The sequence below is a fragment of the Pseudophryne corroboree genome, chromosome 3, assembly GCF_028390025.1.
Source record: "Pseudophryne corroboree isolate aPseCor3 chromosome 3, aPseCor3.hap2, whole genome shotgun sequence".
NCBI classification, from domain to species: Eukaryota; Metazoa; Chordata; class Amphibia; order Anura; family Myobatrachidae; genus Pseudophryne; species Pseudophryne corroboree.
In genome coordinates this window covers 733,903,345-733,929,499 of record NC_086446.1, presented here as the reverse complement: position 1 = coordinate 733,929,499, position 26,155 = coordinate 733,903,345, and the positions used below count along the sequence as shown (strand labels likewise).

Here is a 26,155-nt window from a genome sequence, read left to right as displayed (position 1 = left end):
TGGACAATGATCGATTATCTTTCTGATCGATCATCGTCAAAATTGCAAACATCGCTGAGTGTGTAGGCCCCTTTAGTTGTGTCCTGGCGCTCATTGCATTGTAAATGCTTCGGCTTATTATCAGTCTAACAGTATGTCCAACAAAACCATCATGTTCACCTTCATAAATAGGAGTATGGAAAGTTTGACCATTGCACTGGGCTGAAGGCAGGAGCAGCAGTTGTTCCATCAGTTCCAATCCTTCCCGTTATTGCCAGGCCTGATAAATGAGCATATACAAAGGAAAATTTAGAACATCTACGATCAGCTGCACAAGTACAAAAGCATCGCACAGTGGCGATGCTTTTGCACTGGAAGAGTAGCTCCCAGCCAGCGCAGCTCCTACGCGCTGTCAGGGAGCTACTCGTCGCAGCAGCTGCATGTGACGTCACGCAGCCGCCGCAGCCCGCCCGCCCCCTAAACAACGGCTAAATGCCGCCGGCCCGCCCTCTCCAGCCCAGCTACCGCCTCTGCCTGTCAATCTGGCAGAGGCGATCGCAGGGCTAAGACAGCCGTCAGCTGTCTGGCATGTGCCAGCGCACTGCGGCGCATGTGCAGTTCAGACCTGATCGCTGCTGTGCGAACACGCACAGCAGCGATCAGGTCTGAATTAGCCCCTTTATTTTTTATCTGTCTTGTTTGGATAGATGCATCATCCTTTACAGAAAATACTATTGATTGCACATCGTTGTTGTTATAATCTATTGTGTCTTTTACAAAAACTGTGCGTAAATAAGGAAAACAAAGCAAATGTATATCCTGATCACTCGGAAACTCATGTTACTATACCTTATTAATTGCTGATTTAAATGGAATATTGAAACTCAAATGGAAATGGTTGTAATGCTAGAGGTTGGGTAGGTCTACAATCCAAGGAGTCTAGAAGAACTTTGCAAAACGTGTGCAACTTCCGAACATTTCAGGAGAGCAGACAAGTAGAACATAAGGCAGCGCCCTCGGAAAGCGGATTCTGAAGGTCTTACGTGCTGTACAGTATCACAGGCTCTGTATCCTTGTGTATAAAGTAACCAGTGTACACTGTGTGTTTCTTGAATGTCTGTCGTACCTCTGCCTGCTTTCTTATAGAAGAACATACCTCCTAACGGGTGTGGATTATTAGAAAAACGCTAAAAAGGTCTACAGTCAATAGGTCTACCACTAATGGTAGACATGCATTAGGTCAGCAGGGTCAAAAGGTCGACATAGAATGGGTAGACAGTAGGAAAGGTCGACAGGGTCAAAAGGTTGACATGTAAATGGTCAACACAAAAAAGGTGGACACAATGTTGGGGGTTTTTTCGGGCGTTTTGTCACCTTTTCTGCTACAAACAAGCCCCATTGGTGTACCACGTTCCCTCGCATAGCTCACTTCGCTCGCCATGCTTCGGGCAAGGTTACTATTCCCAATCGTAGTCCACGTGGATGGTAAAGTATGAAAACATTTTTACAAAAATTAAAAAACCTTGTGTCTACGATATGTGTGTCGACCAATGTCATGTTGATCTGTTTGACCATGTTGACCTTTTTGACCCTGTCACGAAATGCATATCTACCATTAGTGGTAGACCTATTGACTGTAGACCTTTTTAGTGTAGATTTATAGTCCGGATACCGTCCTAACAAGCAATATTATTCATCTTCCTTATACACAATCTTTATTGTATAGTAACGTCAAGTAAGTGTGTGCGTAACAGTAGCATGACCAAATAGCCTGTTCCGATATCTTGTGTCTGGTTTTGTTACTCTTTTTCATCCCACATTTAAAATACTGAACCTGTGAGTACAGTAATTAGACAATTGTTTTCCTTGATCTTTCAGAGTGTTCTTGCGAGCAATTAACCAGTATGCAGACATGCTGAACAAAAAGTTTTTGGATCAGGCCAACTTTGAGTTACAGGTAACTATGCATTTTTTTTCCCAGGAGATAATCTCGTCTTTTATGTTAATAATTCCAGAAATCTTATCATATCATCAGAATTGTCTGTAATAGATTGCAGAAGACCTACTTGGCTTTCCCATGCATAAACAACCATCTCTTAAACATAGGCAATAGCTCTGTATTGATCTACAAAAACTAAACTGTATAAACCAGGGGTTCTCCAGTCCAGTCCACAAGTACCACCAACAGGTCTTGTTTTCTGGATTTCTTTAATCATGTACAGGTGAGTTCATCTAGTAGGTTGAACTCGATGGACAAATTGTCTTTTTTCAACCTCAGAAACTGTTACTTTGCTGGGTCGGTAATTATCCCACATGCTTCCACAGACAGAAGTCCTCAAATCATTATCTACTGGGGATACTTGAGGGTCAGAGTTGTACACCTTTGGTATAAAAAAAAAATTGGAAGAACGATGGTGCACCAAGGTTTATTAGCATAAACCTTTCATCTATTGTTCTCAGATGCAATACAATACAGAGAGAACAATACAGCAGGGGATTAAGTCCGACAGCACTGGCTCAGTTTAATCCTATTAAAGGGATAGATGAGCAGGGCTCCATCTGTAGTCTAAGTGTATTTTCACTTTTAAAACTGTTTTACTTAATTTTTTTACAAATGATAGAATTTTACTTCTGGGAATTCACCATATATTTCTTTAGTAATGACACAACTTGAATTGTTATGGTATTTTTTTCTATGGGGTGGAGAAAAGTTTATACGCACTATTTAGCTTCTTGACACGCATAAATATGCAGGAACCGTAAGAACTGGAACACAGAATTCTCGCATCTCTTTGTGTCAGAGTTTCACAGTTTCTCAATCTGACACTTTGTGACTGGCAAAAATAAAAAGTTAAAAATTAAGGTGAGATTACCAGGACCAAAATAGTTTTCTTCCTGGTTTCTTTATTTATACAACTAGTAAAGAACTATCAGTTGAAAATGTTGTTTCTCCTACGTCCTAGAGGATGCTGGAGTTCCAAAAGGACCATGGGGTATAGACGGGATCCGCAGGAGACATGGGCACACTATAAGACTTTGAATGGGTGTGAACTGGCTCCTCCCTCTATGCCCCTCCTCCAGACTTCAGTTAGACTCTGTGCCCAGAGGAGACTGGACACACACTAGGGGAGCTCTCCTGAGTTTCTCTAAAAAGACTTTGTTAGGCTTCTTATTTTCAAGGAGACCTGCTGGCTACAGGCTCCCTGCATCGTGGGACTTAGGGGAGAGAAGCAGACCTACTTCTTCTGAGTTCAAGGGCTCTGCTTCTTAGGCTACTGGACACCATTAGCTCCAGAGGGTCTGATCACTTGGTTCGCCTAGCTGCTCGTTCCCGGAGCCGCGCCGTCGCCCCCCTCACAAAGCCAGAAGAAAGAAGCCGGGTGAGTATTAGAAGAACAGAAGACTTCAGTGACGGCAGAAGACTTCAGTGTCTCGGAGGTAACGCGCAGCGGTCGCGCTGCGCGCCATTGCTTCCACATACAGCGGTACTACAAGGGTGCAGGGCACGGGGGGGGCGCCCTGGGCAGCAATAATACCTCACAGTTTAACCCTGACAAAGATGTATACAGTGCATAGGCACTGTACTGTACTGACCACCCACTGTTTTCAAGCTAAGTTCTGAATTCCTATCCTTTTATATTTCTCGTTTATTGACAAAAGTTTTTTATTCCTGTTTTTAAAACCATTCATTGAAACTGTTTTACTCTCGTATATATTAAAATCTATTTTTCTAATTTTATAATATCTTTTGGCTTCTAATTATAAGCATACAAAAACATTGTTTTTAGCCACACTCGTCGCCAGTACCCCTATCCCCCCATTTTTTATACTCTCTAACAATACCATACCAGTGTTGTATTTTTAGGGGTGGGCTGACACCATTTTAAAAGGTTACGTGGGCTTGTAGCTTTTTTAACAAAAGTTTATAATTCATTCATATAGTTTTGCTGAGATTTTAACCTCACAAGTGGCGCTATACTATCTTTTTTGCACATATATATATATATATATATATATATATATATGTGTGTATTTATATGTGTACAGTTATATTACAATTTATTATGGATGCTGAAGTAAAGTTTCCTTCTCATGTGCTGGTCGCTCTGTCGATGAAGCTCTAGGTCAGCCATGAGAAGATGGTCTCGAATCCTCACGAGTAGTCCGAGTGTTTATTCTTCTCCCGCCATAGATAGAATAAAGTGAATGTCTACCCCTGGTCTACACGGGGCCCTGTCACCATTCTTCTTCTTCTTAAGAAGTTGAACTACAAGTTGGAATCTCTCAGGGCAGGGATTTCCGACCTGTAAAAGAAGAAAGGGGTTTTATGTGCGGTGTCATCCGCATTAAACTTACCTATTTTTGCTATTCAGCATTGTCATTGCCATTTCACCAGAGTGATGGTGGTATGATGGTTTCCTTCTATAGTAAGAGCCATTATTTTTCTGTACTGGGACGCTCTCCTGACTGCAGCGAGGTCAAGAAACAAATGGTACAATTCGTTGTTTCTCTCTGACAGTTCTTCGTCACAAAGAATCGCTGTTGATCCCAGCGACGCTGAGATCGGAGTTCGGAATAAGTTTAGATACTGATCGGTTAAGAGTTTGTTTTTTTCCTGTGGAAAGAGATCTGACGATCCAGAGTTGGATCAGGTTTGCAACAGTGTAAAACCGTTGATGCGGAAGATGGTTGTGGCCTGCAAGACCATTCGGTGAGCAGGTCAAATGCCAAAGTTGTTTTGCGGGACCAGTTGGACATATGGTCCGGGTCTTACCTGCACCGGTAAATATTCCTATTTTACAGGACCAGACTATCTCTCCTGTGGTGGCTTCACAGTTCTCACCTCCTACAGGGACGATGGTTCGGGATCCAGGATTAGATCTTGGTGTCCATGGATACAAGTCTCCGAGGCTGGGGAGCAGTTTTTCCAAGGGAAGAATTTCCAAGGGGAAAGCTCAAGCCAAAAAGCTTGCCTGCAATAAGCATTCTTGGATTAAGAGCTATTTACAATGGAACATCTTCTTCGTGTTCTGCCCGTCTTAATTCTGTCGGACGACTAAACAGCAGTGGCGCAAGTAAGCCACTAGGGCGGAATGAGGAGCAGAGCGGAAATGGTGGAAGCCACAAAAGTTTCTGATGAGCGGAAAGGCAGGTAAACGCTCTATTAGAGGTCGTCGTTCCGGGTGAAGACAACGGAGAAATAGACTTCCTCAGCACGATCTTCATCCAAGAGAGTGGGGTCTTCATCAAGAAGTTCACAGAAATGACAAGTCTTTGGGGGAATTCCTCGATTAGATATGAGGGCGTTTTCGCCTCAACAGGAAACTTCTGGGATGTTGTTCCACGTCAAGGGACACTCAAGCTATAGCAGTGGACCCCCTCGTGACACCTTGGGTTTTTCAGTCGGTCTATGTGTTCCCTCCACTTTCACTCTTTCCGAAGGTGATAACCATAAGAAAAACAAAGATTCAGGCAATCCTCATTGTTCCGGTCTAGCCAAGGAGGGCTTGGTATCTAGATCTTCAAGACTTACTCATAGAAGATCACTGGCCTCTTCCTCTAAGAGTGGTCCTGTTACAGCAAGGACAGGGCGTGTACCAAGATTTACCGGGGCTGCGTTTGACGGCTTGGCGGTTGAACGCCATATCCTGGCCCGAAAGGGTATTGCCGGTGAAGTCATTTCCACATTGCTTCAGGCTAGTAAAGGAGTAACGGCGTAGATTACCACCGTATTTGGAGGAAGTATGTGTCTTGATGTGAATCTAAGAAGGCTCCTACGGAAGAATTTCGGCTGGGTCGTTTTCTCCATTTTTTGCATGCAGGTGTGGATGCAAGCTAAGGTTAGGCTCCATTAAAGTGCAGGTTTCGGCCTTATCAATTTTCTTTTAAAAAAGTATGGGCCACCTTTCCAGAAGTTCGGACTTTCGTGAAAGGAGTGCTGCACTTCCAACCTCCATTTGTGCCCCCAGTGGCACCATGGGACCTTAATGTGGTGTTGCAGTTTCTTATGTCACACTGGTTGGAACCTTTACGTAAGGTAAAAATTTCTCTCTTGAAAAGTGGTCATGCTATTGGCATTGGCGTCCGCAAGGCGGGTGTCGGAGTTGGCGGCTTTGCCTCACAAGAGCCCTCTTTTATCTTCCTTGTGGATAGAGCGGAATTGAGAAATTGGCAACACCGGAACCAACCTATTGTGGTGCCTGGGGCTACTTAAGCCTTGGCTGATTCGAAGTCTCTTGTGGTAGTCAGAGCTTTGAATATTTGAGTCGCCAGAACGGCTCAGATTGGGGAAACAGGCTCTGTTTATCCTGTATGCTCCCAACAAAATTGGGGCTCCTGCTTCTAAGCAGACTATTGCATGCTGGATCTATGATACGATTCGGCAGGCTCATTCTACGGCTGGATTGCCGTTACCGAAGTTGGTGAAGGCCCATTCTACCAGGAAGGTGGGCTCTTCTTGGGGCAGATGCCCGAGGAGTCTCGGCGGTTCAACTTTGCCGAGCAGCTACTTGGTTGGGTTCAAACACTTTTCCTAAGTTCTACAAGTTTGATACCCTGGCTGATGAGGACCTCAGGTTTGCTCAATCGGTGCTGCAGAGTTGTCCGCACTCTCCCGCCTGGTCTGGAGCTTTGGTATAAACCCCATGGTCCTTTTGGAACCCCAGCATCCTCTAGTGGTCAGGACATTCTAGGACGTAGGAGAAAATAGGATTTTAATACCTACCGGTAAATCCTTTTCTCTTAGTCCGTAGAGGATGCTGGGCGCCCGTCCCAGTGCGTACTGTATCTGCAGCTATTGGTTGTCGTTACACTCATGTGGTGTTTCTTTGCAGTCAAGTCTGTTGCTGTGGTTATTCGTGCCATGACATGCAATATGTGATTATCGGTCATGATACACACAAGTTGTGTTACGTTTTTGGTCATCATTTTGCTGTATGGTTTTTCCATGCTGTCAGCTGGTGTTCTATTGAATGCCACGTTCTGCGGCATGTTTGAGGTGTGAGCTGGTATGACACTCACCGTGGTTACACAATAAATTCTTTCCTCGAAATGTCCATCTCTCTGGGCACAGTTTTCTAACTGAAGTCTGGAGGAGGGGCATAGAGGGTGGAGCCAGTTCACACCCATTCAAAGTCTTATAGTGTGCCCTTGTCTCCTGCGGAGCCCGTCTATACCCCATGGTCCTTTTGGAACCCCAGCATCCTCTACGGACTAAGAGAAAAGGATTTACCGGTAGGTATTAAAATCCTATTTTCTGTCCCTCAGACTGTTTTATTGGCCTGTCACTGTGTCGTCGGCCACACATACTGTATCACGATCTTTATACTGTGGATAGATCTCTATCGCCAACACCGGGGCTGCCAGTACAGGGATGACCACCCCACACACAGGCTAGTTGCGGTTACTTCTTTCAAAACATCTGATAGATACTTACCAACTTTTAAAACTTCCCCTCCAGGAGCTTTCCTGGAGGGATGATGTAGATGATGAATGAGGGGGCAAGGCTGGATGCTTCTCTCTGAAAACCTCCTCTTCACTGGGGAAGTTGGCGCAATCTGCCTGACTGGTCTAGTCTCTCAAGGTTCCTGGTCAACTGCCCAACATTTCTGAGTTTTTAGGACATTCCAGGAGAGGAGGAGGCAAGTGTGATCTTCACTGTGGGTTCCGAATGATAGATCTACAGTCAATAGGTTGACAGTCAAATAGAGTGACACCATATGGTCAACGGGCCTTTGGTTGACAGGTACAGAAGGTCAACATGACAATGATTGACACACATGGTCGACCCATGATTTTTTTAATGTATTTTCAGCTTTGACTTGATTTACCATCCATGTGGACTACAGTCGGGAATAATAATCTGTGGCGAGCGCAGCAGTAGCGGACCGTGCCACCTTGCCCGAAGAGTGGCAAGCAAAGCGAGCCCGCAAGGGTACACCTTTCCAGTAATTCGGTTCACATATTGTTAAACTTACAAAATGACACCAAAGAAAATTTGTCGACATTTTTTAAAATCTAACCTTTTGTATTGTCTACCTTTTCCCTGTTGACTTTTTGATCCTGTCGATCTAACACATGTCCACCTGTTGACTGTTGACCTATTAATTGTCGATCTTTTAATCCACACCGCTCACTGTAGCAACAGCAAAGTCGTGTTCTCATTTTTACAGTAGTTAAAAGGAGCTATAGCCATAATTGAATTATTTTTTTGTTGTTGGAAGGATAGCCACTGCATTCTCTGAGAGACATCATCTATCTAGTATTTGGAACTAGAGAATGAACCTGTATTAGGAGACTTGGGCTTTTCTCCTTGGATGCAGCCTTCCTTTGTTGAGTTGATGATTCTCACTTTGTGTCACCGCGCAGAATGGGACCAGCATGGGAAGGTTACGTCACATGGTGCAAGGCCCGCCTCCTGAGTGCTTTCCTATTTTGCTGCATGAAGCACTTTGACCCAACGTCAGACGTACAGTAACTAACCGCTGCCGTCACCCACTCGCAACTATTTTTAAGTTTCTACTACGAAACAAAGAGAACGTTTTCTTTTGTTCCCATCTGAAATTTACAGCACAATTTGGATAGCAACCCAACCTGGTGCAGGTCTCTGTTGAGAACTGTCCTTATACAGGGTAGTTGCACCTAAATTTGTGTTTTGGCAGGGCCACCCGACAATAGCACTGTGTAAACCTGCTACCACTTTAGGGACCATTTAAATTTTTACCTCTAAAAAAAGTGCTTCTCATTTATTGTCCTAAATTATCATGAGGGGATCCATTCAGGATCCAGATGTTTGGGATATCAGCAGTTGGAATACCGACACTGGAATACCAACATGGATCACAGTACCAGTGCCGGGATCCCGAAAAGAAGGACTGCAGCGAAGTAAGTTGCGGGTGGGTGGGTGGGGGGGGGGGTTAGGATTAGTCCGCGAGGGGAGGGTGAGTTAGAATTAGGCACCACTGGGGAGGGAGGGTTAGGTTTAGGCTGCGGGAAGGGGGCATTAAGGTTGGCCACCACCAGGGAGGGTTAGGGTTAGGCTGCGCCGGGGGGGGAAGGGGAGGGGGTTAGGGTCAGGCTGTGGGTAAGGGAGGTTAGGGTGTTGGGATCCTAAGCGTGGGGTTGCCGCTGTAGGTATTCTGACTGACGGTATTCCAAGGGCCGGGAACCTGATACCATCCCATCCTGATAGTGAGGTAACAAATGTATTCGTTCTTGTACATTTATAATGTTTTAATTACGTTGCTTGAAAAGCTCATGAAAAAAATGGCCATTGTCATGTAGAGAGCTTTGGAAGGTACACTGGGCTTCCCAATCACAGTGCTAACCTTTGTGGAGAGTCTGCCATTTTCAGATGTGAAAAAATGCATTCCACAAAATAAGGCCCATATGTACAAAAACAGGAGCAATAGGAACTTGAGCTGCAGGTCCTGAACGTTTGCCCCTTCGTTAAGAACCCTTGCTGTATTTTTCAGGGCAAAAGTACTTTTCTACTGTATGCTATTGATAATTTAAGCCTAAGAGCTACTATGGAATTCTTTGTGAACGACAAGCAAAGAATAGATGATGACAAATGGGTGCATATTTATTTTATGCTCTCTGCAGTCAACAGGGGGCAGACCACCCTCCTTAGAACTGGCATGCAACAGACTGTTTTGTGCCTTCTAATAACCCAGATAGAGATGTGTCGCCGAACAGCCCCTCTCAGTGCACCAGGTCCTGTGCTAGTGTCTGGTGCCTTTTAAGCGTATTTTCTTGCCGAAAATGCATCTTCTTGCCGAAAATGCATCTTCGTAACAATGAATTGCGGCTAGGACGCACCAGGAGACTGTGCTGATCCATTTTATATGCGACACTTCTATATCTGTGTGCGACTGAGTCGCTGAATTTGTATACGAAAGTGCTACAATGTAGCAGCCGCAGCTTTTTTCCAATACAAGTTCTGTTGTGCTCCATATCCATATACAGACGCAGTCACACATAATATGCAAGTGTCATATATCAAATTAATCGGCACAGTCCTTGTGCATCCCAGTTGCATTGTGATGCATTTTTGCCAAAAAAAGATGGCCGACGTTAGCAGAGTTGCACGGGACCTGGCAGCTCCCTCACTACAGGCATCTTGTACTGCATGACCTATTGAGGTTAGATGTATGAGGATGTATCTGTGTGTTCTGCCTCTATAATACGTCACATGTAGACATATGTGCCGTGATGCAACAAAGTCCTTGTACGGCGGCCGCGCGGGAAGCTGGCCAAACTCGGATGTCTTTTAAAGGGGCATTCATTTACAAGGCATGGTTTAGCCTTGTAAATTATTGCCCCTTTATAAAATGTCCCAGTTTGGCCGGCATCCCTACAATGGTATTGCATTTTAACATATATAAGGTCTGAGTCTGAGGTAAGGCAGTTATGGTATAAAACTTTCTCCAACACACCCCTCCAAAAATAAAAGTTAAAACTCCTGTAACCATACAAATTACAGGTGTGTATAATTTCCACCTACTAATTGGGGTGTTACGTTGCCAAAGGAGAAAATAAATTCCTCAACTCCTCCGAGGTATACCGTAACATTGGTTCTTCACAGCCTCATAGATTTTCCCTGCCACTCATAATAATGTCTTATCCAGCCGTACATGTGTGAGTGTTGCATTGGCCAGAACTGCAGAGAACGAGAGGGATTCGCTATCTGGCAAACTATAGATTTCCCTCCCTCCCTCGTACTGCGGCTCTGCATACACACTTGGTAAATACAGAAACACATTGTTCTTTAGGGAGCTGTTAAACTTTAAAAGAAGTTATTTTCTATTGTGCTGATCTGAAAGAATATAATAATCCAGTCAAGCCTAAAGATGCTGAATTATATCGGTGTACAGTATACTGTGTACTTAGCATTAACCATTTAGCTGGCAAATACTTCAGATACTGTAGGCCATGCATTTCAGGGTTCTCTCTGATTTTTGCTTTGCCTCTTGTCTCATTACCGTCCCACGTGAATTTCCATCCTTCAGGTCCTGATGTCTGCAGTATCCCCTTGGCTTTGTCATCTCTACTGAATGTATATTTTGAGCTCCTGGAGAATTTCAGAGCCGGGCCCAGTAACAATCTACTTATGCTGCAACAGATATAAAAGCCGACTGTAGATCACATTGTGAAATTTGTGACTCTGGCTTTGCTGATGCGCTGTATGGTTTGTCTATTACAAGCACCAGGAGCAGATGGGCAGTATGTGGTATTATAATACAGAGTTGCCCACCCTCGCCCTAAGCTTAATCCATTTTAAAATATGGCCGTAGTAGATCATATTTATCTACTCTTCCAGAATGTTTGGGAGGCTCACGCATTTTGAGCGGTTATTTCATACTCCAGAGAGAGTAGGCCAGGCTCCGTATGCTGTTCGCTGCCACCTATTTCCCAAGGGAAAACTTACATTCTGGGTGTCTTGAACACACGATTTATGTTGAATCACATCATCATGGCCCCACCCCCACTTTACAGTGCCAGTGATTGCATATTTGTGTAGCATGGGGGCGGGGCATGATGACACAATCATGGCACCACACCCACCTTACCTCTTACCTGGCTGTCACCTCCAAGATATGCGACCGCACCCAATAAAAGAACCCCCTAGTAAAGTTCCGTCACTGTAACTTAGCTCACTGTACAGGCCATCTGATTGCATCCTGCACTCTGATTGGTGGATAGTTGCAGCCATTTACCAGAGTATGGAGACTTCCCGCTGCTGTGATTGGTGAATGTCTAGCACATCTACCTCTTAGTGTGCTACCATGTTGACATTGTCATACCCATAACCTCAGCGGCCACACACTGCATAGTGCCTGAGAAGCCACAGTCGGAGCGGCCAGCAGGGAACCTCTGCATACCTTTGGCCCATCTAGCGTGCCTATACTGTATGTAGTGTGTAATGTACACCTGCAGCCAGCCAGCATAATAACATCTGCCCTTGATTTACAGTAAGCTGTTGCAAGGATCCACCCTCGACTAAACATGGATATCGTAAATTAATGGTTGGCGACCATCAGTGTTTCCAGCTTGAGGGAAATGGTTCAAAGCTGGAATTACAATGGTTGCCCAATGCTCATGTGATGATGCGTTACGTTGGTTCAACTGCGGACACCTGGAAGCAGGTGTCTGCAGTGCAACACCTTTCTAACTGGACAGGTATTATGGTTACACTGACAATGTGTACCAAATAGCCATCACAAGCTGACCATGGGGCAGAGGCCATCCCTACCCTTGGCAAGTACCTTACTTACCATGTGGCAGTAGTGACTTCTCCTAAATTTGGGGACTACTGACCTTACAGATAGAATATATGTCACAGACTTAGGCCAAGTGCTCACTGGCATTGCCTTTCCCTTTGATGCTAGTAAAAATACAAGTGATGTTTGTTACTAGTGGTTTTACAAATATATATACTCATTGTAGGCTTCCATTACGTTCTGTGACTATACCTTCATCGTACACAAGGATGAACGCTACTGCAGTGCTTGTAACAGAGGGTGTGGTAACACTAAAATCAATGGTTTCTAGTGACCTATGTATTGCAATGCGTTTGACCAGCTTTAAATACAGGTACCATAGGCAAACAATTTGAATTAATGCCTGTGGGTACAAGGCTTTAACCATGTTATGTGACTCCACCTATATTGTGTATTATAGAGATCAAGCCTTCTAATGAGTGGAGAAGATGCCCATAGCAACCAACCATCTTCTTCCTACCATTGTATACAGTGTACTTGATAAATACTAGCTAAAGCCTGTTGCATCCTTAACACTTGTACGTGTCTACACTCTTTTTCTCTAACGTCTTAAGTGGATGCTGGGGACTCCGTAAGGACCATGGGGATTAGCGGCTCTGCAGGAGACTGGGCACAACTTTAAAGAAAGCTTTTAGACTACTGGTGTGCACTGGCTCCTCCCACTAAGACCCTCCTCCAGACCTCAGTTAGATTCTTGTGCCCGGCTGAGCTGGATGCACACTAGGGGCTCTCCTGAGCACCTAGAAAGAAAGTATATTTAGGTTTTTTATTTTCAGTGAGATCTGCTGGCAACAGACTCACTGCAGCGAGGGACTAAGGGGAGAAGAAGCGAACCTACCTAACAGGTGGTAGTTTGGGCTTCTTAGGCTACTGGACACCATTAGCTCCAGAGGGATCGACCGCAGGACCCGACCTTGGTGTTCGTTCCCGGAGCCGCGCCGCCGTCCCCCTTACAGAGCCAGAAGCACGAAGAAGGTCCGGAAAATCGGCGGCAGAAGACTTCGGTCTTCACCAAGGTAGCGCACAGCACTGCAGCTGTGCGCCATTGATCCTCATGTACACCTCACACTTCGGTCACTGGTGGGTGCAGGGCGCTGGGGGGGGGGGGCGCCCTGAGGGCAATAAATAACACCTTGGCTGGCAAAATATACATCATATATAGTCCCAGAGGCTATATAGATGTAAAATTACCCCTGCCAGTATTACAGAAAAAGCGGGAGAAAGTCCGCCGAAAAGGGGGCGGGGCTTCTCCCTCAGCACACTGGCGCCATTTTTCCCTCACAGTTCCGCTGGAAGAAAGCTCCCTGGCTCTCCCCTGCAGTCAAAGAATACTACAGAAGGGTAAAAAAGAGAGGGGGGGCACTAAATTTAGGCGCAGTATAGATATTATATATATGTAATATATATAAAAAAGCAGCTATAGGGAAAACACTCATTGATAGTGGGATCCCAGTGTTATATAGCGCTCTGGTGTGTGCTGGCATACTCTCTCTCTGTCTCCCCAAAAGGCTTTGTGGGGTCCTGTCCTCTGTCAGAGCATTCCCTGTGTGTTTGCGGTGTGTCGGTACGGCTGTGTCGACATGTTTGATGAGGAGGCTTATGTGGAGGCGGAGCAGATGCCTGTAAATGTGATGTCACCCCCTGCGGGGTCGACACCTGAGTGGATGGTGCTGTGGAAGGAATTACGTGATAGTGTCGACTCCTTACATAAAAGGTTTGACGACATACCTAATGTGGGACAGCCAGCTTCTCAGCCTGTGCCTGCCCAGGCGTCTCAAAAACCATCAGGGGCTCTAAAACGCCCGCTACCTCAGATGGTTGACACAGATGTCGACACGGATACTGACTCCAGTGTCGACGACGAAGAGACTAATGTAACTTCCAGTAGGGCCACACGTTACATGATTGAGGCAATGAAAAATGTGTTGCACATTTCTGATGTTACCCCCGGTACCACAAAAAAGGGTATAATGTTTGGAGAGAAAAAACTACCAGTAGCTTTTCCTCCGTCTGAAGAGTTAAATGAAGTGTGTGAAGAAGCGTGGGCTTCCCCTGATAAAAAGATGGTAATTTCTAAGAGGTTACTAATGGCGTACCCTTTCCCGCCAGAGGATAGGTCACGCTGGGAAACATCCCCTAGGGTGGATAAAGCGCTCACACGCTTGTCAAAGAAGGTGGCACTACCGTCTCCGGATACGGCCGCCCTGAAGGAATCTGCTGATAGAAAGCAGGATGTTATCCTGAAATCTATATATACACACACAGGTGTGATACTGAGACCGGCTATAGCTTCAGCCTGGATGTGCAGCGCTGCTGCTGCGTGGTCAGATTCCCTGTCAGAAAATATAGATACCCTAGACAGGGACACTATTTTGCTAAACGTAGAGCATATAAAAGACGCACTTTTATACACGAGGGATGCACAGAGGGATATTTGCCGGCTGGCATCCAAAATTAGTGCAATGTCCATTTCTGCCAGGAGAGGGTTATGGACTCGGCAGTGGACAGGTGATGCAGATTCCAAACGACACATGGAAGTTCTGCCTTATAAGGGTGAGGAATTGTTCGGGGATGGTCTCTCGGACCACGTTTCCACAGCAACAGCTGGGAAGTCTACATTTTTACCCCATGTTCCCTCACAACCAAAGAAAGCACCGTATTATCAGGTACAGTCCTTTCGGCCCAATAGGGGCAAGCGGGTTAAAGGCGCGTCCTTTCTGCCCAGAGGCAGAGGTAGAGGGAAAAAGCTGCAGCATACAGCCAGTTCCCAGGAGCAAAAGTCCTCCCCCGCTTCCTCTAAGTCCACAGCATGACGCTGGGGCTCCACAGGCGGAGCCAGGTACGGTGGGGGCCCGTCTCAAAAATTTCAGCAATCAGTGGGCTCGCTCTTGGGTGGATCCCTGGATCCTTCAAGTAGTATCGCAGGGGTACAAACTGGAATTCGAGACATCTCCCCCCCGCCGTTTCCTCAAATCTGCCTTGCCAACCACTCCCTCAGGCAGGGAGGCAGTGTTACAGGCAATTCAAAAGCTGTATTCACAACAAGTGATAGTAAAGGTGCCCCTACTTCAACAAGGAAGGGGTTACTATTCCACAATGTTTGTGGTACCGAAACCGGACGGTTCGGTGAGACCCATTTTAAATTTGAGATCCTTGAACACATATATAAAAAAATTCAAGTTCAAGATGGAATCGCTCAGGGCGGTTATTGCAAGCCTGGACGAGGGAGATTACATGGTATCGCTGGACATCAAGGATGCTTACCTACATGTCCCCATTTACCATCCTCACCAGGAGTACCTCAGGTTTGTGGTACAAGATTGTCATTACCAATTTCAGACGTTGCCGTTCGGTCTCTCCACGGCTCCGAGGGTCTTTACCAAGGTAATGGCGGAAATGATGATACTCCTTCGAAGGAAGGGAGTTTTAATTATCCCGTACTTGGACGATCTCCTGATAAAGGCGAGGTCCAGAGAGCAGTTGTTGGTAGGGGTAGCACTATCTCGGGAAGTGCTACAACAGCACGGCTGGATTCTAAACATTCCAAAGTCACAGCTGGTCCCTACGACACGCCTGCTGTTCCTAGGGATGGTTCTGGATACAGAACAGAGAAAAGTGTTTCTCCCGGAGGAAAAGGCCAAGGAGCTGTCATCTCTAGTCAGAGGCCTCTTAAAACCAAAACAGGTGTCGGTGCATCATTGCACGCGGATCCTGGGAAAAATGGTAGCTTCCTACGAAGCGATTCCATTCGGCAGGTTTCATGCAAGAACCTTTCAGTGGGACCTGTTGGACAAGTGGTCCGGATCGCATCTTCAGATGCATCGTCTGATAACCCTGTCTCCGAGGACAAGGGTGTCTCTGCTGTGGTGGCTGCAGAGTGCTCATCTTCAAGAGGGCCGCAGATTCGGCATACAGGACTGGGTCCTGGTGACCACAGATGCCAGCCTTCGAGGCTGGGGAGCAGTCACACAGGGAAGAAACTTCCAAGGACTATGGTCAAGTCAGGAGACTTCCCTGCACATAAATATTCTGGAACTAAGGGCCATTTACAATGCCCTAAGTCAGGCAAAACCCCTGCTTCAAAACCAGCCGGTACTGATCCAGTCAGACAACATCACGGCGGTCGCCCATGTAAATCGACAGGGCGGCACGAGAAGCAGGACGGCGATGGCAGAAGCCACAAGGATTCTCCGATGGGCGGAAAATTACGTGTTAGCACTGTCAGCAGTGTTCATTCCGGGAGTGGACAACTGGGAAGCAGACTTCCTCAGCAGGCACGACCTCCACCCGGGAGAGTGGGGACTTCATCCAGAAGTCTTCCAAATGATTGTAAACCAGTGGGAAAAACCACAGGTGGACATGATGGCGTCCCGCCTAAACAAAAAGCTAGAAAAATATTGCGCCAGGTCGAGAGACCCGCAGGCGATAGCTGTGGACGCTCTGGTAACACCGTGGGTGTACCGATCGGTTTATGTGTTCCCTCCTCTTCCTCTCATACCAAAGGTACTGAGGATAATAAGGAGAAGAGGAGTAAGAACTATACTCATTGTTCCGGATTGGCCAAGAAGAGCGTGGTATCCGGAACTTCAAGAAATGATGTCAGAGGACCCATGGCCTCTACCGCTCAGACAGGACCTGCTGCAGCAGGGGCCCTGTCTGTTCCAAGACTTACCGCGGCTGCGTTTGTTGGATGTAGTCAGGGCCCTAAAAATTTATGTTTCCAGGACAGCTGGAGTCAGGAAGACTGACTCGCTCTTTATCCTGTATGCGCCCAACAAGTTGGGTGCACCTGCTTCTAAGCAGACTATCGCTCGCTGGATCTGTAGTACGATTCAGCTTGCACATTCTGCGGCTGGACTGCCGCATCCTAAATCATTGAAAGCCCATTCCACGAGGAAAGTGGGCTCTTCTTGGGCGGCTGCCCGAGGGGTCTCGGCTCTTCAACTTTTCCGAGCTGCTACTTGGTCAGGGGCAAACACGTTTGCAAAATTCTACAAATTTGATACCCTGGCTGAGGAGGACCTTGAGTTCTCTCATTCGGTGCTGCAGAGTCATCCGCACTCTCCCGCCCGTTTGGGAGCTTTGGTATAATCCCCATGGTCCTTACGGAGTCTCCAGCATCCACTTAGGACGTTAGCGAAAATAAGAATTTACTCACCGGTAATTCTATTTCTCATAGTTCGTAGTGGATGCTGGGCGCCCATCCCAAGTGCGGATTGTCTGCAATACTTGTATATAGTTATTGCTTAACTAAAGGGTTATTGTTGAGCTATCTGTTGAGAGGCTCAGTTGTTATCATGCTGTTAACTGGGTATTGTATCACGAGTTATACGGTGTGATTGGTGTGGCTGGTATGAGTCTTACCCGGGATTCAAAATCCTTCCTAATTGTGTCAGCTCTTCCGGGCACAGTATCCTAACTGAGGTCTGGAGGAGGGTCTTAGTGGGAGGAGCCAGTGCACACCAGTAGTCTAAAAGCTTTCTTTATAGTTGTGCCCAGTCTCCTGCGGAGCCGCTAATCCCCATGGTCCTTACGGAGTCCCCAGCATCCACTACGGACTATGAGAAATAGAATTACCGGTGAGTAAATTCTTATTTTTTTTATATAATAGTATTTATTAAGTTTCAGATAGACAGAGACCAAGAGTAATAGTACATTGCACAACAAAGGAAATCCCAAAAAATAACAGGATTGAGTAAATGTCAGAATTCAACAGTCAACATAATACAGTAACATTAGAACAGAGTACTCAATTCGCCCGCCGTGTACTACTAGACTTGGCAACAAATAGAAGAAATACCAACAGAGACAAAACAGAGAGAACAGCAATAGTGCAAGTAGGAAAGAAGAAAAAAGAGTGCATGAGAGCGACACATAAGGGGGAACAAAAAGACACAAATTAAACTCTACAATAATTGTGTTCGTAGGAGCGGCATAATCAGACATTGGTATAAGAAGGTAAAAGAGGAAGAACTGTTACAATTAGTCAGTATCAGACAGTGGGGAATGTAATTGCGACAAATCAGTAGAATCATTAATAAATATTGTGTGGCCCTGCCGTTCCCGGAATTCCCTCCATTTCAACCAATTTCTCTGCACCGAGGGAGGCGATATAGAATACACACCTCCAGCTGTTTCAAATAAGAAATGCTTGTGGGTATTATTAATAATAGTTTGGATGGTGGGTATTGACTGCGATTTCCACAGTTGGCCAATTGCCACCTTAGTGGATATGAGGATATGACCAGCAACATATCTGTCACAGTACAGTAGGGCATATGCTGAATAGTGAAATAAGGCAAACAAGGGAGTCAATGGCACCTCCACACCCAGCACCTCCCGCATGAGAGAAAACACTTCCATCCACAGCGGCCTCAAGATCGGGCACTCCCAGAAGATATGTAAAATATTGCCCACATGCCCACAATATCTCCAGCAGAGTTGGGACAGCGAGGGCCAAATGCTATGAAGCCGCTGCGGAGTGAAATACGCCCTGTGACATAATTTATAAAACATTTCGGAATGCTGGAGACATTTAGAAAATTTGAAACACATTAAAGATATAGTATCCCATTCCTTCTCACGGAGAACAATTGAAATATCCCTCTCCCATTTAAGCTGCGAAGGAGTCTTACCCGTTTTAGTCAGAAGAATAATGTAGTGATACCATTTAGATATCCCACCGCTATGGCCAGGGGAGGACAGCCTAGAATATAGAGGAGCAGGGAGTGGAGTGGGACCTCTCAACCCTCCAACACAAGAAGAAAGCCAATGGCATATTTGTAAATATTTAAAGAAGTCATGTTTTGGTATATTGAACAGGGATTGTAAGGTAGAAAAGGGCATCAAACTTCCCTCCGAGCAAAGATCCTTCAGATTCACAATCCCAGCATCTATCCAAACTTCCATGTTAAGATTAGGGATGATATTGGCGATAGTCCTAACAGGCAAGTCTGCTGCTGCCAGCAAGATATTTGGGTCAGACGCCACCATTGAATGCCAAAGCTTTAAAGTACATCTAATCGCTTCCCCAGGGCCCTGCCATTTTGGAACACCATGAATAGGCAGCAAGAAAAGATCCCTTATGTCAATCAATCCCAAAAAAGGCCATTCAATAAGGACCCATGGTTTAGGGTTGTGTGTGGAGAACCAGTCCCGAGCCTGGCTGAGAAGACAGGTGGCGTGGTATGCTTCTAAGCTAGGGTAAACTACCCCCCCAACATTCTTGGGTAAAATCAAAACCTGCCTAGCAATGCGAGGTTTAGACCCTTTCCAAATAAAGTGAGAAAATATTTTGTTAGCTCTTACACTAAGAGATATGGGGAAGCTACGAGGGATAGACCTGAATAAATATAGGAGTTTTGGGAGCAGTATCATCTTGGTTGCAGAAATACGTCCCAGCCAAGAAATTTCGTGAAGGGACCATTCTTTAATTAATTTTTCAAACGCGCTCAATAAGGGTGTATAGTTGCAATCATATAAATCCCCATCTAGCGAGAGGTGAATACCCAAATATTTAATAGATCTCACTTGCCAAGCATATATATACCTGTCCTTAAGCAAAGTCAAAGTTTGTAACGGAGTATGGAACGGTAAGGCTTCCGTTTCAGAAGTATTTAATGTATAGTAAGATATTCAAGAATATATATCCAGGATGTTATGAAGGGCGGGGAGGGAGGTAACAGGATGGGTCACACATAGAAAAATGTCATCTGCGAATAGACTGATCTTGTGACTCATTCCCCCTATCTCAGGACCTGTGATATTCGCATCAGATCTAATAGTCTCAGCCAGGGGCTCAATAGCCAAAGCAAAAATGAGGGGTGACAAGGGGCAACCCTGTCTAGTGCCATTTGATATAGTAAACCCACCCGACAGTCACCCGTTAACAAACACCCTTGCAGAGGGAGTGGAGTACAAAGCAAAGATAGAGTCCAAAAACCTCCTGCTGAGAACAGATCGCAGATATCCCCAGTGGAGTCTGTTGAACGCCATTTCGGCGTCCAAAGAAAGAATCAAAAGGGGCGTTTTATGTGCATTGCAGTACTCCATAACGTGTTAAACTCTCCGAGTGTTGTCCGGGGCCTGCCTGATCAGCAGCTATGAGAGATGGTAATAACGGACCGAGGCGATTAGCGATAAGCTTCGCAAAGAGCTTAACGTCTGTGTTTAGCAGGGCTATAGGACGGTAATTTTGAACAGATGTAGGTGGTTTACCTGGTTTAGGGATAGCAACAATTTGTGCTTCGAGCATTTCCTTCGGGAACCGTCCTACATCAGAGGCCTCATTGAAAACTGACAACAGCACTGGGGCCAAGTCAGCCTTGTACGTTTTATAGAAATTGGATGGGAAGCCATCAGGGCCAGGCGCTTTATCTCTCGGGAGGTCATCAATAGCTGCTTCTAGTTCCTTTAAGGTCCAAGCGGTCGCGTAGTCCAGCATCGGGAGGGAGAGTTTAGCTAGAAAAGACTGGCGTTCAGCCTCCAAGGGCTGGGGAGTAACCGAGTCCGACTGTAAATTATAAAGTTGGGAATAATACTTTGCAAAGGTGTTTGCGATATCATAAGGGTCAGATACTCTAGAGCCAGTGGAGGAACAGATATAATGAATTCTAGCTTTAGCTCTCCTACCTCGTAGTTTCCGGGCCAAGAGTCGACCAGCTTTATTTCCAAATACATAAAATCTCTGGTTCAGGCGCGCAATATTACGTTGCACCTCCCGAAGAGAGAAAATATTCACCTTCTCCCTAGCGGCAAGCAAAAGTTTAAAAACATTTCTATTTTGTGGATTACCCTTATGCCCTAATTCAAGTCTGGCAGCATCACTTTCAGCCAACCGTCGCTCAGCATTTTGAGAGCATTTGAGCCGTAAAGCTGCCTGAATTGCCGATCCGCATATTACAGCTTTTAGGGAGCACCAGTTGTTAAAGATTGAGGTGTCCTCTGGCTTGTTAGTATCTAGATACAACTGAAGAGAACGTTGTATGCCGTACAATGCTTCTGGGTGACTAAGTAGGAAATTCCCTAGTCTCCAGGGGCCTGGAGGTACTGTACGAGCTCCCGGATCCCATACTACCAATAACGGGGAGTGGTCAGACCAGGACATCGGCAGAATGGTAACTTTCCTGATAGCCGCTAATGACTCCTTATCAGTCAACAAGAGGTCAATTCTAGAGTACGAGGAGTGAACATGCGAGTAAAAAGAATAGTCTCTAACCGTAGGATGTTTGGTCCTCCACACATCATAGAGATCATACTCCCCGAGTAAGTTGCGAAAACCAGCGTTCCTATCGGAAGCAGCTCTAATCCTAGATGAGGTAGTTCTAATGGGCCTGGACCTGTCCATAGAAGGGTCCACAACCATGTTAAAATCCCCCAATATTATCACGGCCCCTTTAGCCTGATTCTGTATTAGGGAACATAATTTCCTGCAGAACGTAAGTTGCCCAGAGTTCGGCACGTAACATGAGACCAAGGTAACCATAGTATTCTTGAGCTGACCAATTAATATAAGGTACCTACCGTCGGGGTCCACTATTTGGGATTCTAAGTTAAAAGAACAGTTTAGGGAGAATAATATAGCAACACCCGCCTTTTTTGAGGGGCCATTAGCGATATAACAGGTAGGGAATCGGTTATCGCAAAATTTTGGGGGGTCTAGTTTCCGAAAATGAGTTTCTTGAATAGCGACTACATTCACCTTCAGTTTATAAAAGTAGGACAATGCTAACTTACGCTTCTGTGGGGAATTCAGCCCTTTAACATTCAGTGATACCAACTGAACCATAACTGAGTAACTGGGGGATGAGCTAACCGCTTAAACCAACAGGTATAATGAAAAATACTACCATATCCTGAACACTCTAACAGGTCTGAGCAATAAGTATGGGGAAGACAAGACACAAAAGGGTAACAAACATAGGGAGAAAAGAAAGAGACGACAGAAAAGAAAAGGAAAAAATAGACCCCGTAAAGATACAGAGTCATAGTAAGGCGCCAAAACATCCAGCTCCTCACACTACAAAATAGAGAGGTTAGTGGCCAACCTCCCCGCAATCATATAACCTAAAATTACAAAACTTGGTAATCATATAGGCACACGACATAGAGATCAAATAAGGGCAAGGCATCGTAAATATGCTATCTTACGTAGATCACTGAGATCTAGAACTAACAAATTAGCATAGTGTCTAAACCAGAAGTATCAAAATGAGACATATTACGTTTACTTAACCTCTAAATCATATCTCTAAACAAAGCATTAATGATCAAAACTGGAAAGATAAGAAAAACAAAAATACAATGACGGTAAGCAGTAAAGGCAATGTCCATATCAACCTTCGTAGCAAGATATTATGAAAAGATAACACTAGCTCAATGGAAACCGTTGTTGGTACCGAAATGCATCTGAGATGAAGCCCTATTTCTCAACCATCGACCAGTCCTGCAGAAGTCGGCGGTCATGAGAGCCAGTCCCACGATCTCCCCCTAAATTCCATTTATGAAGAAGTCTCACACCGTCCTCCACTGAAGACACAGCTATAGTAGAACCTTCTCTAGAAATTAGGAGACGCGTGGGGAAGCCCCACCTATAAACGATGCCAGCTTTCCTAAGAGCAACAGTGACAGGTTGAAAAGAACGTCTTTTGGTGAGGGTATACTGCGATAGATCCCCAAAGAGTTGAAGCGGGCCCAAAGCCTCTGCTGTGTCAGAAGAAGGTCTAGCCGCCTTAAGCAGGGACTCTTTAATGTGGAAGAAGTGGACTCTCATTAAAACATCCCTCGACGACCCCTCTGGAGCACTGCGGGCCTTCGGAACCCTATGGATACGATCTAATATCAGATCCGATGAGGTGGCGGAGGGTAGTAGTTTCTTGAAAACCTCTATAGTATAGTCATGAAGGCTGTTATTAGAAACCGATTCAGGGACCCTTCTGAGCTTAAGATTGTTTCTTCGTGAGCGATCCTCCAAATCCGCTACTTTATCTCGCAAGGCAGCTACTTGAGAGTCGATGAGGGAATTATGAGAGCCCACCACCTCACCCATTTTTGTTTCCAGCTGACCAGTTCTCTCACCCAAATCCTCAATAGAATTCTGGCAGGCTTGCAACATGACCCGAAATTCCGATGCTACTTCGTCCTTAAACTGGCGTAACAGAAGCTTCATGTTACCCACTGTTAAGGCTTCGTTATCATCCAAATGTGGTGAGGAAGGGGAGGTATGGGTTGAGGATGCAGTCGCCATAGGAGAAGAAAGCATAGGCGAGGGGGCCATTCCGGACGTAGGAACCCCTGTCTCCTGAGATTTGTTACGATGAGGATAAGGCTTGAAAAAGGCGACTTGAGAAATCGGTTTGGAGGCTTTGTGCTTCTTTGGAGGCATGATGCAGCACTTTCCAGAAATTTTTTAACACCAGTAGAAAGGGGAGTTCGGCAGGGGCTTCAATACAGCAGAGAAACTTCTAAGCCGCTTGTGAAGATATGTCGGCTAAAATGACTGCGGGGGAGGCACGGGGTGAGCACATTGTATATGAGATCACATCACCGTGGATAGACGCGGCCGACCCCATGTCTATGTGGGCCAGTAAGTAGTGAGACCAGGCAGGGGCTGTATATGGTGGAGATGGCAATATTATAGTTTGGCGTATCCAGTCGTCTGAGCAGGCAGTATACCAGCAATAATACAATTAATAACGATGCTGCTGCTAATTATAACAATAAGAAGGGCAGTCACCCATTGTATAGCAGAGAGCACAGCTTCCAGAGTGGCAGTCATGCACTGCAGCCCCAGGGAGGTCACAGTTATCACAAATGGTAACAATGGGGGCAGGAGCAGTCGTGTTTTCCTAGCCAGCTCCACCTGTTAAGTTAGGTTGGTCATACAGGCTCCAAAGAGTGGCTACAGGGCGCAGGGCAGCAGGCCTGAAGGAGCCGCGGCAGTGTGGGCCTTACAGAAATAATTAAAGATGGCCGCCGTCAGCAGCTCCCAGCTACGTTGCAGCCAGTCTCCAGACTCACCAGCGGGTTCCCTTCAATCACCACCAGCTCCCTCTGCCTCTCAGTCTGTGCAGGGAGCTCCCCAGGATCGGCGGCGTCCAGCGGTCTCCGTGTGCAGAGGGACGGCTAAACACAGCGCGACTTCCGGTCCTCGGGGCGGCCGCGTCCACCACGTCCCATACCTCAGGCCCCGGACCCGATGCTGCAGGAAGGCCGCAACCCGCGAGAATGGAGAAACCACTCCCCGGCTCCGCCGCCGTATCCCGCAGGTAGAGACGGGGTTTCAGCAGGGATGAAGGCTATCAAATGAGCCGGAGGGTCCCCTTTGGGCGCGGAATAGAGGCTTAATCTGTGGTGGTTTAGTGCAGGAGCCCTCCAAGACACGTCTGCTCCCGTTAGCTGCCAGGCCACGCTCCCCCATGTCTACACTCTTTAGAACACAGGTTCTCAAACTCTGTCCTCAGGACCCCACACAGTTCATGTTTTCCAGGTCACCTGTGGATTTTTTAAATGTGACAGTTGTTCATTGGGACTGTGTGAGGACAATGGGGCAGATGTATTAAGCCTGGAGAAGTGATAAAGCAGTGATAAGTGGAAGGTGATAATGCACCAGCCAATCAGCTGCTAATTGTCATTTTTTCAAACCTGCGTTGATTGGCTGGTGCATTATCACATTCCACTTATCACTGCTTTATCACTTCTCCAGGCTAATGCTGGCCATACATCAGCACGATATCTTTCCAACCAACCAACTAGTTGGCTGGTTGGAAAGATAATCTGGCAGTGTGTGGGAGGAAACGATTATCAGCCGTTTGCTCCCACACACTGAAAAACGGCCAGAAACAGTCTGTCCAACTAGTTGGGAAAATCAAACTTGTTTGATTTTCCCAACTAATCGTTCAGGTGTAGGGGGAACATTCCCCCTAACTGAACGATAAGTAGGCGGACACTGGCCGGCAGTGTCCACCTACTTCTGTAACCATCACTGTCTGCTGGGCAGCACTGTGGAGCAGGAGCCGGGAGGAGGTTCAGGGGCAGCTGCGGCAGTTCATCACTGTTGCCGGGCTGCTCCTGTCACACGGGCACCTCCAGAAGCGGACGCGGCAGAGCGGGAGGAAGTGCAGGGGCAGCTGTGGCAGTCTGTGACAGCTGCCCCTGTCACCCTGGCAGCAGCGGAAGTGGTGTGGGAGCCGGGAGGAGGTTCAGGGGCAGCCGCGGCAGTTCATCATTGTTGCCGGGCTGCCCCTGTCACACGGGCGCCCCCAGTAGTGGACGCAGCAGAGCGGGAGGAAGTGCAGGGGCAGCGGCGGCAGTACTTCACTCCTGCCCGGCAGCCCCTGTCAGCCTGGCAGCGGAGGTACTGTGAGGCGGGTAGCTGGTCAGATGGGTGGGTGGGGGTCTGATAGCCGGCACCCCTCTCAAAGCTGCTGCCGGACTGAAGGATCGCGGCACCCCGTACATCCCCGCCGGTGATTCCGCATACTACCCCCTCAATCACCGCTATCACGGCATCCCCGCACCCCGCCACCTGCGATTGTGGCACCCCCTTCCCCCCCACCCGCTATCGTGGCAACCCCCTTTTGCAGCTGCCGGCTGGTGCTGATATATATCTATGTATGAGGCTGTGTCTGATACTGTATATATGTATACGAGGCTGTAGCTGATATATTCTATATATGAGGCTGTGGCTGATTTATATCAGCCACAGCCTCATATATAGAATATATCAGCCACAACCTCATATATAGATATATATCTATACAAGGCTGTGGCTGATATATATCTATGTATGAGGCTGTGGCAGATATATATCCATATATGAGGCTATGGCTGATATATCTCTATATACAGCTGTGGGTGACATATCTATATATGAGGCTGTTGATATATCCAGAGCT

At 46.4% G+C, this 26,155-nt stretch overlaps 1 protein-coding gene across 2 annotated transcripts in view; it reads left to right on the top strand.

Moving 5' to 3' along the window:
- Window positions 1–26,155, top strand: part of DOCK1 (dedicator of cytokinesis 1) — a 649,074-nt gene that overhangs the window by 470,585 nt on the left and 152,334 nt on the right. For both annotated transcript variants that reach the window (XM_063962225.1, XM_063962224.1), the window contains exon 30: window positions 1,858–1,936. In XM_063962225.1, the coding sequence (XP_063818295.1) occupies window positions 1,858–1,936 (79 nt within the window). The remainder of the gene's footprint in view (window positions 1–1,857; window positions 1,937–26,155) is intronic.